General features: G+C 38.2%; 1 protein-coding gene across 4 annotated transcripts in view; it reads left to right on the forward strand.

The window, feature by feature from the left end:
* slc6a1l (solute carrier family 6 member 1, like) overlaps positions 1–13,995 on the forward strand; it is a 100,483-nt gene that overhangs the window by 64,446 nt on the left and 22,042 nt on the right. For 2 of the 4 annotated variants that reach the window (XM_021475277.3, XM_068220787.2), the window contains 2 exons: positions 12,168–12,280; positions 12,619–12,750. In XM_021475277.3, the coding sequence (XP_021330952.1) occupies positions 12,168–12,280; positions 12,619–12,750 (245 nt within the window). Of the gene's footprint in view, positions 1–7,676; positions 7,762–8,035; positions 8,136–8,753; positions 8,889–12,167; positions 12,281–12,618; positions 12,751–13,995 lie in introns of all 4 variants that reach the window. The other 2 variants (XR_012402141.1, XM_073947230.1) reach the window with 2 other exon arrangements.

A 13,995-nucleotide genomic window follows, 5' to 3' on the forward strand; every position in this document is an offset into this window, starting at 1 on the left:
TTAGAAAATATTGTCTATATTATAGTAGCCGTTTTTTAATCTGTGTAAAGAATAACTGGTTGTTTACAAAAGCATTTTGATATTGGTAAAGGCGTCTGCAACTTTTGTGAAGCATCAAATCACTATTAACTGTCAAAACATGTTTATGACTGCATAAATGTATTATTGCTTTTAAAAAAAAAGTCACATATTCTGCATTTCTATCATACACAATTTGTACTAAAGCGATCTAAAGCGTTCATATCAATAAGTTTTCTCTTTGCACCACTAGGTGGCAGTCTTTGAACTTTCATTTCGAGGGTGCAGATTGCATAAGTTTTATTAATATGTATAACTTTATTTTATTAATGACTATAACTATATATATATATATATATATATAAATAAATAAATAAATAAATAAATAAATATATATATATATATATATATATATATATATATATATATATATATATATATAAATAAAAAATATGTACCATATTCCCAAGTGTATACAACCACTACTGTAAGAAAATATCAGAATTCAGAACATACTTTCTCTATTATCTTTGCTTGAACTGAGCCGATCTAATCCTGTTTATATGAACTGAACCTGCTCCCGATCAGGTTTGACCTAGCAGAACTGTTGCTATGACAACAACTCTCGGATCAGCTTTGAAGAACGAAACGATCCTGGATCGTGTCAAATCGTCAATATCCAAATCCAGCTAATTGAGTAATCCACGTACGAAGAACGGACCTCGAAGTCAAACAGAAAAAGGTTAACTAAAAACATTCAGTTTACCTATATTTGATATTGCACAGTCAGAAGCAAACAACAATCTGGCACAGAACAGCACAAACCAAGAAAATAAATAGGGGAGCTAATGAGGAGAAAATAAGCAAAGACAGGTGAAGCAAATAAACTAAAAGTATGAGAACGAGGGGGTGGAGAGAAACAATCAGGAGAACAAACAAAGGAACATGTGGCTAATACAAACAAACAGCTTAGTCGCTGACATTCAGCTTAGTCCCTGATTTGTCAGGGGCCATCAAAATAAACCTCCAACTTGTCCAGCATATGTTTTGTGCAGTGGATGCCCTACCAGCCGTAGCCCAGTACTGGGAAACACCAAAACACTGTCACATTGACACTCCACTCATACACTATGGCCAATTTAGTTCATCCAATTCACTTACAGTGCATGTCTTTGGACTGTGGGGGAAACCAGAGCACAGAGAGGAAACCCATGTGAACAAGGAGAGAACATGCAAACGCCACACAGAAATGTCACCTGATCGACCCAGGACTTGAACAAGTGACCTTCTTGCTGTGGGGCGACAGTGCTAACCACTGAGCCACTGTGCTGCCTCAGATTATTAGTCATAAAGTGTTAATTTCTTTCTTGGGGAAAAAGTATTTTGCATTGAAAGTTTTACAGTTACATATTTCTAATCATTGGTATAAATTCATAAGTGTAAGGGGTCTTCCAGTCTGAAAGCAGTATTTCCTAAGTGAAACAGTTTTTGGATTTTAATTTAATTGTCGGGATGAATTATTTGTAAAAGGTTCAAGAAACCTTTAAGTTCTTTTTTAAAGATTTTAACAGATTTGTGTGTTTTGAGCATTAATCAAGACTTTATCAGAATCAAGACTTTTTGAGCATTAATCAAGACTTAATCAGTTTTTTACACCCGCCATATTTAGTTTGGTTAAATTGCACTAGAAATCGTTTTCCCTCTTGGTGCGGTTCATTTAGGCAGGTGTAAATGCAGCAATTGCACGAGAAGAGGTGGTATGCTTTCAAACAAACCCTGGAGCGGTTTGTTTGTGTTGAGAACATGATCCAAACTAGAATAGGCCGCAAACCGAACTTTCCCTTTTTGTAACAATCCAGTTGCCGTAATCTGATGTGCTGTGCATTGTTGGATGTGCAGGAAAAAATATTTGTTAACAGCACTTTACCAACAGTTAAAAAAAAATGTTGGTGAAAGAAAAAAACATTACCGGATGCATTGTTGGTATTATTTCCAGAAGATGACCATGTCGCAGTTTAGTTAAAATAAGTTCCTCCTCCTGAAGTAATTTGTGATGCACCTTTGCCATTTGCAGTGCAATAAAACATTGTTTTCCAGCCACAGCTGCTTTATTCTCATAATGTATAGTTTGTATAAAGTAATGTATAAAAACTATATAATACACTATGACCAGGTATACAATCAGCCTGTGCAGTTGTCCCATAGTAAAAAGCAACATTTTGTGTCTGCCAGGTTGATTAATTATGCTCTATTGTTAATTAGTTTCATTGGTATTTTCCTGCCTGTTAATTCTGACTGTACGTTCAATAACATCTGGCCAATGAGTGACATGGATTTTGTCACACATTTCTTTTCAGCGGGTTTGGACCAAAGCAATCAGTGTAGTGTGAAAAGGAACCAAAAGTGGCTGAAAATGCTACAAATGCTGTTGCCCTTGGTCGGGACCAAATGAAATGAACCACAGATGTGAAAGCACCCTAGGACAACATTAGCACTTGTTGGCTTTAATTATGGATAAACCTGGATAATTTTGAGCTTTTGTCAGCTAATTTCATCTTCCGGGTTTAAAATCATTTTTGGGGCAGGATCAAAATAAGTGAAGTAGTGCTTGACTAGCCTGTCATATATTATTTATAGCTGAGTTTTTTTATCCTATGAGAAGACCCTGCTTCTTAATTATTCATGAGAGCATGTGCTTTCCGATGACAGAGCTACCAGACTATGCACGGCACACAGTATTTAGCCGCTCATGAAGGGTCGTATGTGTTTGTTTCCATGATCTGCTGGGTTTGTTGCATAGCTTTCCCCGCAATGCTGTCCGGGCTACTGATACAGTAAAGCTGTTTGTGGGTAGCAAACATTTTTGTGGAGAGAGCTGTACAAAAATTGAAAAATGGCAGACTTTGTCTTTTATCAATTGAGTTTGTTACCATTCATACACATCCCTTATATTTGTGCTGCTGTGTACTCCTATGTTTAAAATCATACAGATTACCAGTAGGGTTTATGGTTGAAATAGACATGGCAAGAGACCTGCTGCATTTCTATCCACGGTGTCTCATTTTTTACAAAAAAAAAAAAAAAAAAACACTCATCAGCATTCAAATCTGTTTTCCAACACATCCCATTCCTCCATCAAATAACACCCTCTGCTGAGAATTCGTTCTTATCCTTCTCACTCCTTATGGAGGATAGAGATCTAAAATTCTCCATTACGCCCATCCCACAAGTTGCCCACTTGACCGAATCCCTTCACACATCCTGCTGAACAAATCTCCAATCCTTGTGCCGACTCTAACACACATCATTAACACTTCACTCCACACTGGCACTGCAACTACATTTAAGCAGGCCTGTGTAACCCCACTGCTCAAAAAAACATCACTCAACACCTCACTGGTTGAAGATTCCAGACCAGTCTCTCTCCTTCATTTCATTGGCAAAACACTAAAAAGCGTTGTTTTCAACTAGATATTCACATTTTATCTCACAATAACCTGATGTATGCAAACCAATTCAAATGTGGACATTTTTAAAGTCTTTAAGTCACTGAAGCCCTGTGGATTGCCAAAGCAGGTTGTACATCATTCATTCTACTTTAACTCGACCTGTCTGCTGCTTTTGATGCAATGAATCACCATATTCTACTGTCCATCCTCAATGAACATCACTGGAACCCCACTCTGCTGGTTGCAGTCTTACTTCACAAGCAGATCATTGAGCACACAGCAGAGAGTTACTTTGAGAGGAGAGGTATCCAAAACCTCATCAGCTGGCCACTGGTGTGCCACAGGGATCAGTTCCATATCCCCTACTATTTTCTGTTTACATCACATCACTGGGAACCATCATCAAATCATGAGGTTTCTCTTATCATTGCTGTGCTGATGACACACAGCTCTATCTTTCATTTAATACAGATGACCTCATGGTAGCTGCAAGAATCTCACACAGCCTTGAGGATATCACGGCTTGGATGAAAAACCACCACCTACTGCTTAACCTGGCAAAAACTGAACTTCTTGTCCTCGTTGTCAATCCAGCTGGGATCATCCACCATTTCCCCATGTAGTTCGGTAAGGAATCTTGGTGTAATCATGAATGATCAGTTGTCCTTCAAGGACACATTGCTAACACCTCTTGATTTTGCAGGTTTGCACTCTTCAACAACCAATAAATTTGACTCTTTTTAACAGATCATGTTGCACAACTTTTAGCCCAAGCTCTTGTCATTTCAAGGCTAGACTACTGCAATTCTCTTCTTGCTGGTCTCTCATCCTGCACTGTCATGCCTCTACAGAGGATCTAGAATGCTGCAGCTTGTCTGGTCTTCAGTGAGCCAAAGGGAGCCCATGTTAGAGGTCTGCATAAAGTTTTGAATAAAAGGCGGTAGCGGTCAGTAACTCTGGTGTAATTTGAATGAAAGCGTATAACAATATAGCGTTCAAGCAGTATAACAATAAAGCGTTTCAAAAAGATAAAGAGCACATGCATCTGCCATGGTGCTGTGTGTATATGTGAATAAGAGAGAGCACACACATCTGCCGTGGTGCTGTGTATCACTTGTTATAGGCTGTCTGGATTCTGTAACATCCAGAAAGAAATATTGCAGACAATCAAAATAAACCATTAAAAAGGTATGAGCTGTAAGAAATGAACACGACTAGCATTAAATTGCTGTTCGTACATACAGCAGTATATGTACAAATATACTCATCCTTAAAAAGTCATCAAAATAATCAAAATGAAAAGAAATAAACACTTGAAATATATTGCTCTGCGTGAAATGAATGTATACATTATACAAATTTCACTTCTCGAATGGAATTAGTAAAAATAAATCAACTTTTTGAAGATATTCTAATTTTATGACCAGCACCTGTAAAAAAAGGTGTAAAAAGTTGGGACAGTATGGAACAGACAAATTAAAAAAGTAGTGATTTTCAAAATTACTTTGACTTGTGTATCATTGCAGACAATATGAATACAAAATATTTAATGTTTTGTCAGGTCAACGTCACTTAATTTGTAAATATAAATCCTTTCCTGTCATTCAGACCTGCAACACATTTCCAAAAAGTTGAAACGGGCAGTTTGGGGATAGTAATCTGATTGATTGGTTAAATACTGATGTGATTTGAAACAGGTAATGTCAGCAGGTGATTATTATTATGTAATTATCGGTTTGCCAACAAATATGTGAGAGAATTATTTAAATGTTTAAAAATAATGTTCTTCAAAGAAAGATAGGAAGCCATTGAGATTTTTCACCTTTAACAGTACATAACATATAATACATATAATATTTAATGCTTCGTTTATTCTCCACCAATAAACAATGTAGCAAATTAATTATAATGTACATTAACTTTGCACGCATATCTACATTATTAATCTGTAACAAATTATAATGTAGATTAGAGTGCTCGCATATCTATACCATTATTACTGTAATAAATTAGCTCAAGGTTATTCTTCCTGTGCCTTTTCTACCGTTATAATGTTGCGAGTTATGATTTAGATTACAGTGCTCGCGTATCTTCTGGACCATTATACATATCAGACTAGCTTAACGGGAGGAAGATTCAGTTGAACGGTGCTTCAAATGAATCGACTCTTTAGATCCGAACAAATTAATCGTTCAGTGACGCTATTAAAATAAAACCCATTAAGTTTGAGATGGGTAACAAGATCAAAGTTTAAGACATTAGATTCATGAATATACACAGGCACCTTTCTTTATACAAAATTAAACTTTATTGACTAATCTAACAGAAACTAACAGCTAAAACAAAGACAAATTCACACAAGGAGAGTAAAGAAGGTAAAGTAAGAGTTTGAGAGGATGTAATGATGGGAGAACCTCGAAGTTTGTAAGAGCAAACCAAGCGAACCAAACATAATTAAATTCACTCTCGATAGAAAAATAACAAAAAGAAGGTATCGGGGATGTGAAATGTCCGAGCTGTGCAATTAACCCTTTCCGTCTGGGTCTCCGCCTGCTTTCTTGGAGATTTCTCTGCTTAGGTCTCGTTCTTGTAGATGAAGAGGTTTCAGGGAAAGGAGTTGAGAAAAGAGTTCTTTCTGAAGAAGTTGCAGAGAGTTTGAAGAGGTTGAAGAGCTTGAAAACCTTGCAGGAAGCTTGAAAAAAAGTTCAGAGCAGAGAGAGAGGCGTAGCTTTGGTCCCAAGCTTATATAGGGCGGGTTCGGATCCACCCTCCATGGAAAGTTGACCAATTAGAAACTAACTTCTCTGCATCATGGGTTTATGGGTCGTTGTCCGAGGCAGAAGAATTTGCATAGGCAAATTTTATGCAAGTCGGGACAGAAATGTTAAAGTTTCTTAAAATGTTAACATGTTGTACTCGTATTAACATAAAATGTCAACGATTAATTAGTACAGCAAGTAAGCTTTATGACAAGTCTAAACTTGAACCGTTTATGAGTTTGTTTGGCTTTGGTCGAGTTTAACTTTGTATACAGAATTATTAAAAATACTCTTAATACAGAAGCAAGGGAAATGTTACAAAACACATGATTACACATAAAGAGAGTAAAGTTTACATTAAAATACCAGTCTTAAGCAAGGAACTTAAAAAGTCCTGAACCATTCTTTGTTCAGTGCTGCATGGCACATTCCTTTTGGGTCATAAATACCTTGGAATCAGGTTTCGAGTCTTCCCTGGGCAAAAGTTGGCTCAGTTGTTGAATAAAGCAAAATAATTATGTGTCTGGTCAGCCATATTTGTTACATACAAGTCAAGGAATCTGGGGGAATTTCAGTGCGTGAAGCTGAACAACCCTAATCTCCGATCCCTAGATACTAAGGCGGCACTGCATCAAGAATCCTCATTCATCTATAAGCAATATCACCACATAGGATCAGGACTACTTTGGCAAACTTAGCCAAATACCACAAAACATCCACAAATGGCAGTTAAAATTGCTCTGATCCAAAAGGAAGCCCTATGTTAACAGTGTTCAGGAGCATTGTAGACTTCTATGGGCTTGCACGCATTTGGGATGGACCATCCCACAGTGGAAGTGTGTACTGTGGTCTGTTACTGTTCCAACTTAATGTTGCAAGAACCAAAATTGGAATATGTATATATTAAAAAAAAAAATACAAATAATGAAGAACACATTAAATAATAGTAGGTGTATTGTGTGCAATGAAATACATGTCAAAATTAATTTTGACATCACTAAATTTTAATTTTAGTTTAATGTTTTTTAAATTATTATAATTTTCAATACTGTGCCAAATTTTTTTTTGATTTGGGGTTGGGGATATACAGGGGTTGGACAATAAAACTGAAACCCTCAAAGCTCTTTCTGTTTACATTGTATTTGTCTATATTTATTTTGTGTCTGAGCACATGGCTCAACCTATGCTTGTGTCTGCCATGTGCTTCTCTGTTTCTCCCTCGTTTTCAGCTGCCACATCCTCTTGTTTAGCTCATCTACTGTACTTCTTGTTAGTCTCAGTAGCCTCACTTCCTACCTTTATATTTCAGCAAGTTAACTTATCTTCTCTTTGCATTTTATTTCCTACAGTTTAATATTTACTTTTGGTTTTATTTTATTTTGTTGTTTTATTTCTTAGTTTAGATGCCCCTGTCAGTTTTTGTGTTTTTTGTGCTTGTCTATTGCCTCAGTCTAGCCCTGGCCACTGTGAGTCCTTGGCTGCTGGTGTCCTCTATCAGGCTGCCACTGGGGAGACAACTACACTCAGTATCACTGGTATACATGGCCCATTTCAAGGCCTTGACCTCATCCTACCTGGCCTGACCTTCTCTGCTCTGTCTGCTAGCCTCCCAGCACTTTTGACTGCTCCTTCCAAGGCACTCTAGCACTTCCCCTTTCATCTGTTTGCTCCTTCCAGGACTCACCAGCACTAACCCATGCATCACCTATTTAACTGTTCCCTAATTAACCCCTATTTCATATCACTTTGTCAATGAATACCCCCTGCACTCATTCTGCATTTGGGTCATCCTTCCTTATCCTGTGACAGGCCAAAACCTGGACCCAGCAGCCTCACTGCTCTATTTTCCATTGCTCTGGAGAGACTGGCAGCATTGTGACAGCAGTGGTGGGAAATGCCTTGAACCCTGGTAAGCTACTTACCCTGCTACCTGCTACCAACCCACCCTCCCTTCCCAGTCTAGTTAAGTCCAAGACTATGTTTCCTTTCCCACATTGAAGCCATGGGCTTTCAGAGAGCCGGTGGTTCAGCTAGCTGCATCGCTGTGTGACCACATCATCTCTGTGAAAGCTCTATTTAGGAAAGTTTCCCCTAAGCCAGTCAAGTCCACCACACTCAAATCTGAAACATATGAATGTCTGTATTATTACCCTCAAGACTGTTAAATCTATCACTGCTTTTCAGTTTATTAACCCTGATCCTACGTTACAGCTTACTGTGATTGTTCCTGTCTCTGAGTTGATGTGTTTCTGGCCACTTCACCTAAATCCTCCAAGTTTGCTGTACGATACTACAGAGGCCAAGTGTGCAGTTTCCACCCATCTTAAGTGAAGGAAAAGGAAGCATGCCCCATAGTCAGCTGCTTCTCAACTCCGTAGTCTTTGTGTCCCCACTGATCCAAGTGTTATCAACCCTTCCTTATAATATGTTCTTGTTGTGTCCACTGATATCTGTTATGTTAAGATTAACAGTCATATTTCGTCCACAGAGGCCATCTCTGAGTAACCTGCTGTATCTGACTTCCCAGAATCTGTTTTTAAGCAGTCTGCTCACAGTGTTCTGGTCATGCAAGCCATGCCTGGGGCTCTTAGTCTGCCCGGTATGGCCACTGGCCACAGAGGGAAGCACAGAGTACCCTGTTCTCCCTATCACAGCTGATGAGGTCAGTCCCGAGCAGTCCTTTGACTTTGCAGCAGTTATATGCCAGTCTTGCCAAGTCTGTTGATGAGTTCCTGGCACTCCTCACCAATGCTATTAAGAGTGAATTTCCTGTATCCAATCCAGAAAGGGTTCCCCCAGAGGCTGCTTGTAGAGTACCTACAGGGCCTGCTCCTACTCTAGAGAGAGTAGCTCTTGAGCACAGCATAGTGCCACTGATAGTGCCACTGCCACATTATCCACTGAGTGTATTCAGAAAATTCCCCAGTCCCCAAGCACTGTGAGATGAAGACTTAAGCCCAAGAGTCTGCTCATGCCCCTACGAGAGACTTCTCAAGGTTGACTTCAGCCCCTATCGAGAATCAGGAGAGGGCTCCAATCTTCAAATCAAAACTTCAACTCCTGAACACAGTGCAGTGCCGACTTTAACCCCTGAGTGTTTTCCAGAGATAGTTTCAGTCAACAAGTTATTTCTCATGAACTCTGTCCGGTGCCTGTTCCAGTCCTTAAACCAGTGCTTGTTACCCCTGAACATAGTCTAGTTTCCACTCTGGTCAATAAATCTGTTTCTGCTGCCTCTGATCACAGTCTTGTCTCCACTCCTGTACCTGAGCACAGTCTAGTCTCAACTTCTTCCCCAGAGTCAGTTCCAGCAGCCCTGGAGGGCTCCTCATATTCAAACCCTGAGTCAGTTCCTGCAGCCCCGGAGGGCCCCCCTAGATGTGTTCCATACTTCAAGCCTTGGTTCAAGTCTCCATCTATCATCTCTTTCCCTAGATAACTCGTTGTTCCCCCCTTCATGTTGTCTAGACCTTCCAGTTTACCCGATCTGTCACCCCTAAACCATCCTAGTTTTTACGTCCTTGTTCCAGCCCTTCTGAGCTTAGGCTACCTGAATCCTCCCATTCTTGCTTTCCACCCTTGCCCCTAGTTTGTTTCCCCTGGCTTTTCTGTTACACCATGTCTTCCCTTGTGTCTTTGCATGTTCATTGTTACATGTTGGTGGTTGTTGGTTCTCTGAGTCTGTGCTGTCTGATCGTGAGTCTGTTCCGTATGTGTTCCTGAGCCTTTCGGGTCTTCCTAATAGTATTTATCCTTTTTTATTTAAGTATTTATGTCCCTTGTCTTGTTTATTTATTATTGTAGCTTTAATGTTTAGTTTATTGGTTTTATATTATCCCCCCTTTTTGTTTCAGTAAGTTAACCTATTTTTTCTTTGCATTTTATTTCCTACAGTTTAATGTTTCCTTTTTGTTTTGTTATTTTAGCTTATTGATTTATTTCTTAGTGTAGTTCTCCCTTGTTGAGTAAGTGAAAAGCGGGGGTTGGGAGGGATAGGGATGCTGTAGGTAAAGGCTGGTATTGCAGGTGATACTTTAGACCTCAGAGGGTTAACTGGCTGTGGTGTCGTACACAACACAAAACGTATGGAAAACACAACACATGCTACTTCCTTTACCAATTTAAACAGGATTCTGATCTTGCACTCCTGTGGCTTCTGTCATTGATGGCCACTATCAGCTTTTCTTGTACACCAGACATAGAAGGCACTGTATTTGTTTTTATTTCAGTGGTTTAAGCCATGTCAACAAAACCGCAACTCCTACAAGCTTGTGCAGATGGCACACCATTGTCAATGTTCAAAATAGTACAATTAAAACTGAAGGCATGTTGTTGTCATAGTTTGTAGTTATGGTTAAGAATAGAGCAATGTGATCTCCATTGATTTAATAGTTTTCAGCACTGGGTCCACTCTGTACCATAGCAGCCTGTGCGTCAACTTTGTCTTGATAAGCCATGATGGGTGTTTAATTTTCAACTCGCACTGCATGCAGTAGACCAGTCACAACAATCACTGCAGATTAACATCACAGAAAGGAGGGTTTAGGAAAAAAAACAATCCTTAAACAAATTATATTAGAGTTTTGGGATAATTAGGTCTATTATCATGTAATGTATTATGTTTGTTGCAGGTGTTGTACTCTTTTACTGAAATAAAAATTAATCAAAAAAACTTTAGAAAGTTGTATTTTAAAATCATGAGGGAACACATGGCAAATTATTTTTCTGGACTTTAAAATAATTCCTGCACTACTCTATACTTTTTAAACATCTGAACTTTAAGTGTTATGAACATTTTACAATAAGGTTCCATTAATTAATGTGTTTCATACATGAACAATGAACAAAACTTTTATTGATTATTACTCATATTTTAATAAAACATAGTAGTTCATTGTTAGTTCTTGTTGATACATTACAGTAAATAAAGTTGACAAGCACATTTTTTTAAAATTGCATAGGGTTTCATAAAGTACTTGAAAGCCATAATTAATTAAAACTAAAAATATCTTACTATGTAATCACTTTGACAATGTTAAAGTCGCTGTTTAGATTTTTACATGAGTAAAACCTCTAAAAGTATCTGAAATAATTGTATCTAAAATAATATTAATAATAAATTTCCCAGAGATGGATGCTGGAAGGGCATCCGCTGCCTAAAAACGTGCTGGATAAGTTCATTCTGCTGTGGCGACCCCAGATTAATAAAGGGACTAAGCCGAAAAAAAATGAATAAATTAATAATAATAATAATAAAGGTTTATTTGAAAAATAAAGTTTTACATAAAAAAAAAAGATTTTAAATGTAAAATACTTTTAGACACCCTCGACTGCTGAATTTGCACTTTATTTCAATACATTTCTTGACATGAGAGGGTGAGTTTTTAAACATCAATATTTCTGTATATTTCTCAAAAATATGGCCAGGGTTGTTCTAGGGGCCCCACTGCTGTTGTTTGTAGCAGGAGTAACAGTTGCCACCATCAAGTATTATCAATTACTTGCTAGATGAATGGGCTTGTTTGGAAAATGAAATGAATTGTAGAAGTTGTGATCACTCAATTGCACAAGTGCAAGCAAATTTAAATAATGCAGCAGAGAAAAGTTTCGGAGTAAAAGTATAGAATTTTAAAAATAATTGTAGTTGATTAAAACTGAAAGTTGTCAGGAAAAAAGTACACATATACATATATACTCTCAAAAATACAAACAGTATTTTCATTCTTAGTTTATTTTACCATATAGGTTAACTTACATTAAACAATATAACCTTATTGTAAACTGTGACATTTTTTTTTACAATTTCAAATAGGGATTTTTGTAATAATAATAAAAGTCATGGCACATGAGTGCCCTTTTATTTGATTTTGTTGCTGTAAATTTTAAAACTGTAAAAATGTATTTTTTGACACTTCTGATGTTTGTGGTGGTTGAATATCAGGTCCTGGTTTGGCATTTTTGGCCTATCCTCAAGCTGTCACACAGCTTCCCATGTCTTCACTCTGGGCTATTCTCTTCTTCTCAATGCTCATGATGCTGGGGTTGGACAGTCAGGTATTATACACACATACAAATTCAGCGCATACAAATTAGTAGCTTTAAAAACAGCAATATCCATTTTATCCATCATGTAAGAAAATATAAAATATTTATAAACTTTTTAAATATCTGATTTATATTAAGGTTTATACTATTATACCAGGAACACAAATCATATATTTTTAAAAATAACTGACTAATGAATTTGCAAAAAATAAATGTTTTTTTTTTTTTTTTTTTGGGGGGGGTGGGGGGGGGGGTTGTCCAATAAGATTTTTTTTTTAAGTCTCTAAACCACAAAATCACTGCATGACTTTTTTTGTGTTTTTGTGAATTTTGTGTTGTTGTGACAGTTTTGTACAGTGGAAGGCTTCATCACTGCTTTAATGGATGAATATCCTACAGTCCTAAGGAAGAGAAAAAAAATCTTCATCCTAATTGTCTGCCTTGTGTCATTCATCATTGGATTCTCCAACATTACCCAGGTAAATATAACTACAGTAGCTGAAAACACCAGTTTAAAGAATGAGACAGCAATGCATGTGTCAGTGTTATGTTCAGTTTTGGTATACTTTTTATGAGTACTGTGTTAAATTTTGAATTTGGTAGTAAATTAGTTCCCTCTCAGTTGGTCAGCCTGAGTTATGAAAGAACGGCAGATTGGGCAAATCACTCTGAAATGTATGCTAAAGGGCCAATGAAATGCCTATAGAATTGTGAGTGCAATCTTACAAGTGCACTCTCTCCGCATTTAGGAGTTTATAAGGAGCACATGTGAGACAGCACTTCAGACTTGTCTTCAGAGCCATTCACACCTCTGAAAAGATCCTAACTATTACTGAGCTCCTGACTTCCAGAGTTCCAAAGTTCTTCAGTTTGCAAGGGTGTGTAATGGTGCAACAGTGGTCAAGCTGGGATCTTTTTCCTCTCCCTGTGTGCTTCTTTGGCAACTATAAAAAGCAGTTTTCACAAAGAGAGCAACATGGTCTGCAAACACACTTTTCTAATCATGTCAAACTGATTGTGTGTTTCTGGATGCAGTAGTTTCCAGTTGGATAACAGTCAAGGTTTCTGTATTTCATGTATGGCAGTCTAGCATGTAGACACTGCTCTTGTGAGAAGTTTATCCCCACACTCACTGTTGCATCTTGGTGAGCACTCCCACTACTAGAGCACACAATGTATAGGCTTCATTATCTATCAGGATGGCCATCACTTTCTTAGAAGGGTGAGCTGTCATTTTCTTGAGGAGAGTCTTGGTTTGCACCCTACAGGGTGCCTGTGACCTAGAACCTTAAATAAGATATGATAGCTGTGTCTTACTAGGTGGCCTCAGTTGTTGTGATTGGAGGATCCTGACTGAGTAGATGGGTACTATGTGGAGGATAAAAGGAGAGATGTAGAACACTCTCGGTTTCCTAGATATCCCCTGTATCCTGGAGAAGGATGAAGTGCTCCCAGTCTTCAAGCTCTTCCACCCTCACTGTCCGCAAGCTGCCACCACCTGGAGAGGTAAGCTCCTGGACAAAGCTTTTCTGCATCCCTCACTACCATAGCCTACACTGCTGCCATCACTGCCATGGCCACATACCATCAGTACAAGCCCTGGCCAAGCTGCGCTATCACGGTCCCTCCCCAGTCATCATGTGTGACCTCTGCACAGATCTTGACCATGTTCTCTGCACCGCCATGTCATCCACTATTGTCAGATGACACAAGTTTCCCTGAGG

This window comes from Danio rerio, chromosome 4, assembly GCF_049306965.1.
Source record: "Danio rerio strain Tuebingen ecotype United States chromosome 4, GRCz12tu, whole genome shotgun sequence".
NCBI lineage: Eukaryota > Metazoa > Chordata > Actinopteri > Cypriniformes > Danionidae > Danio > Danio rerio.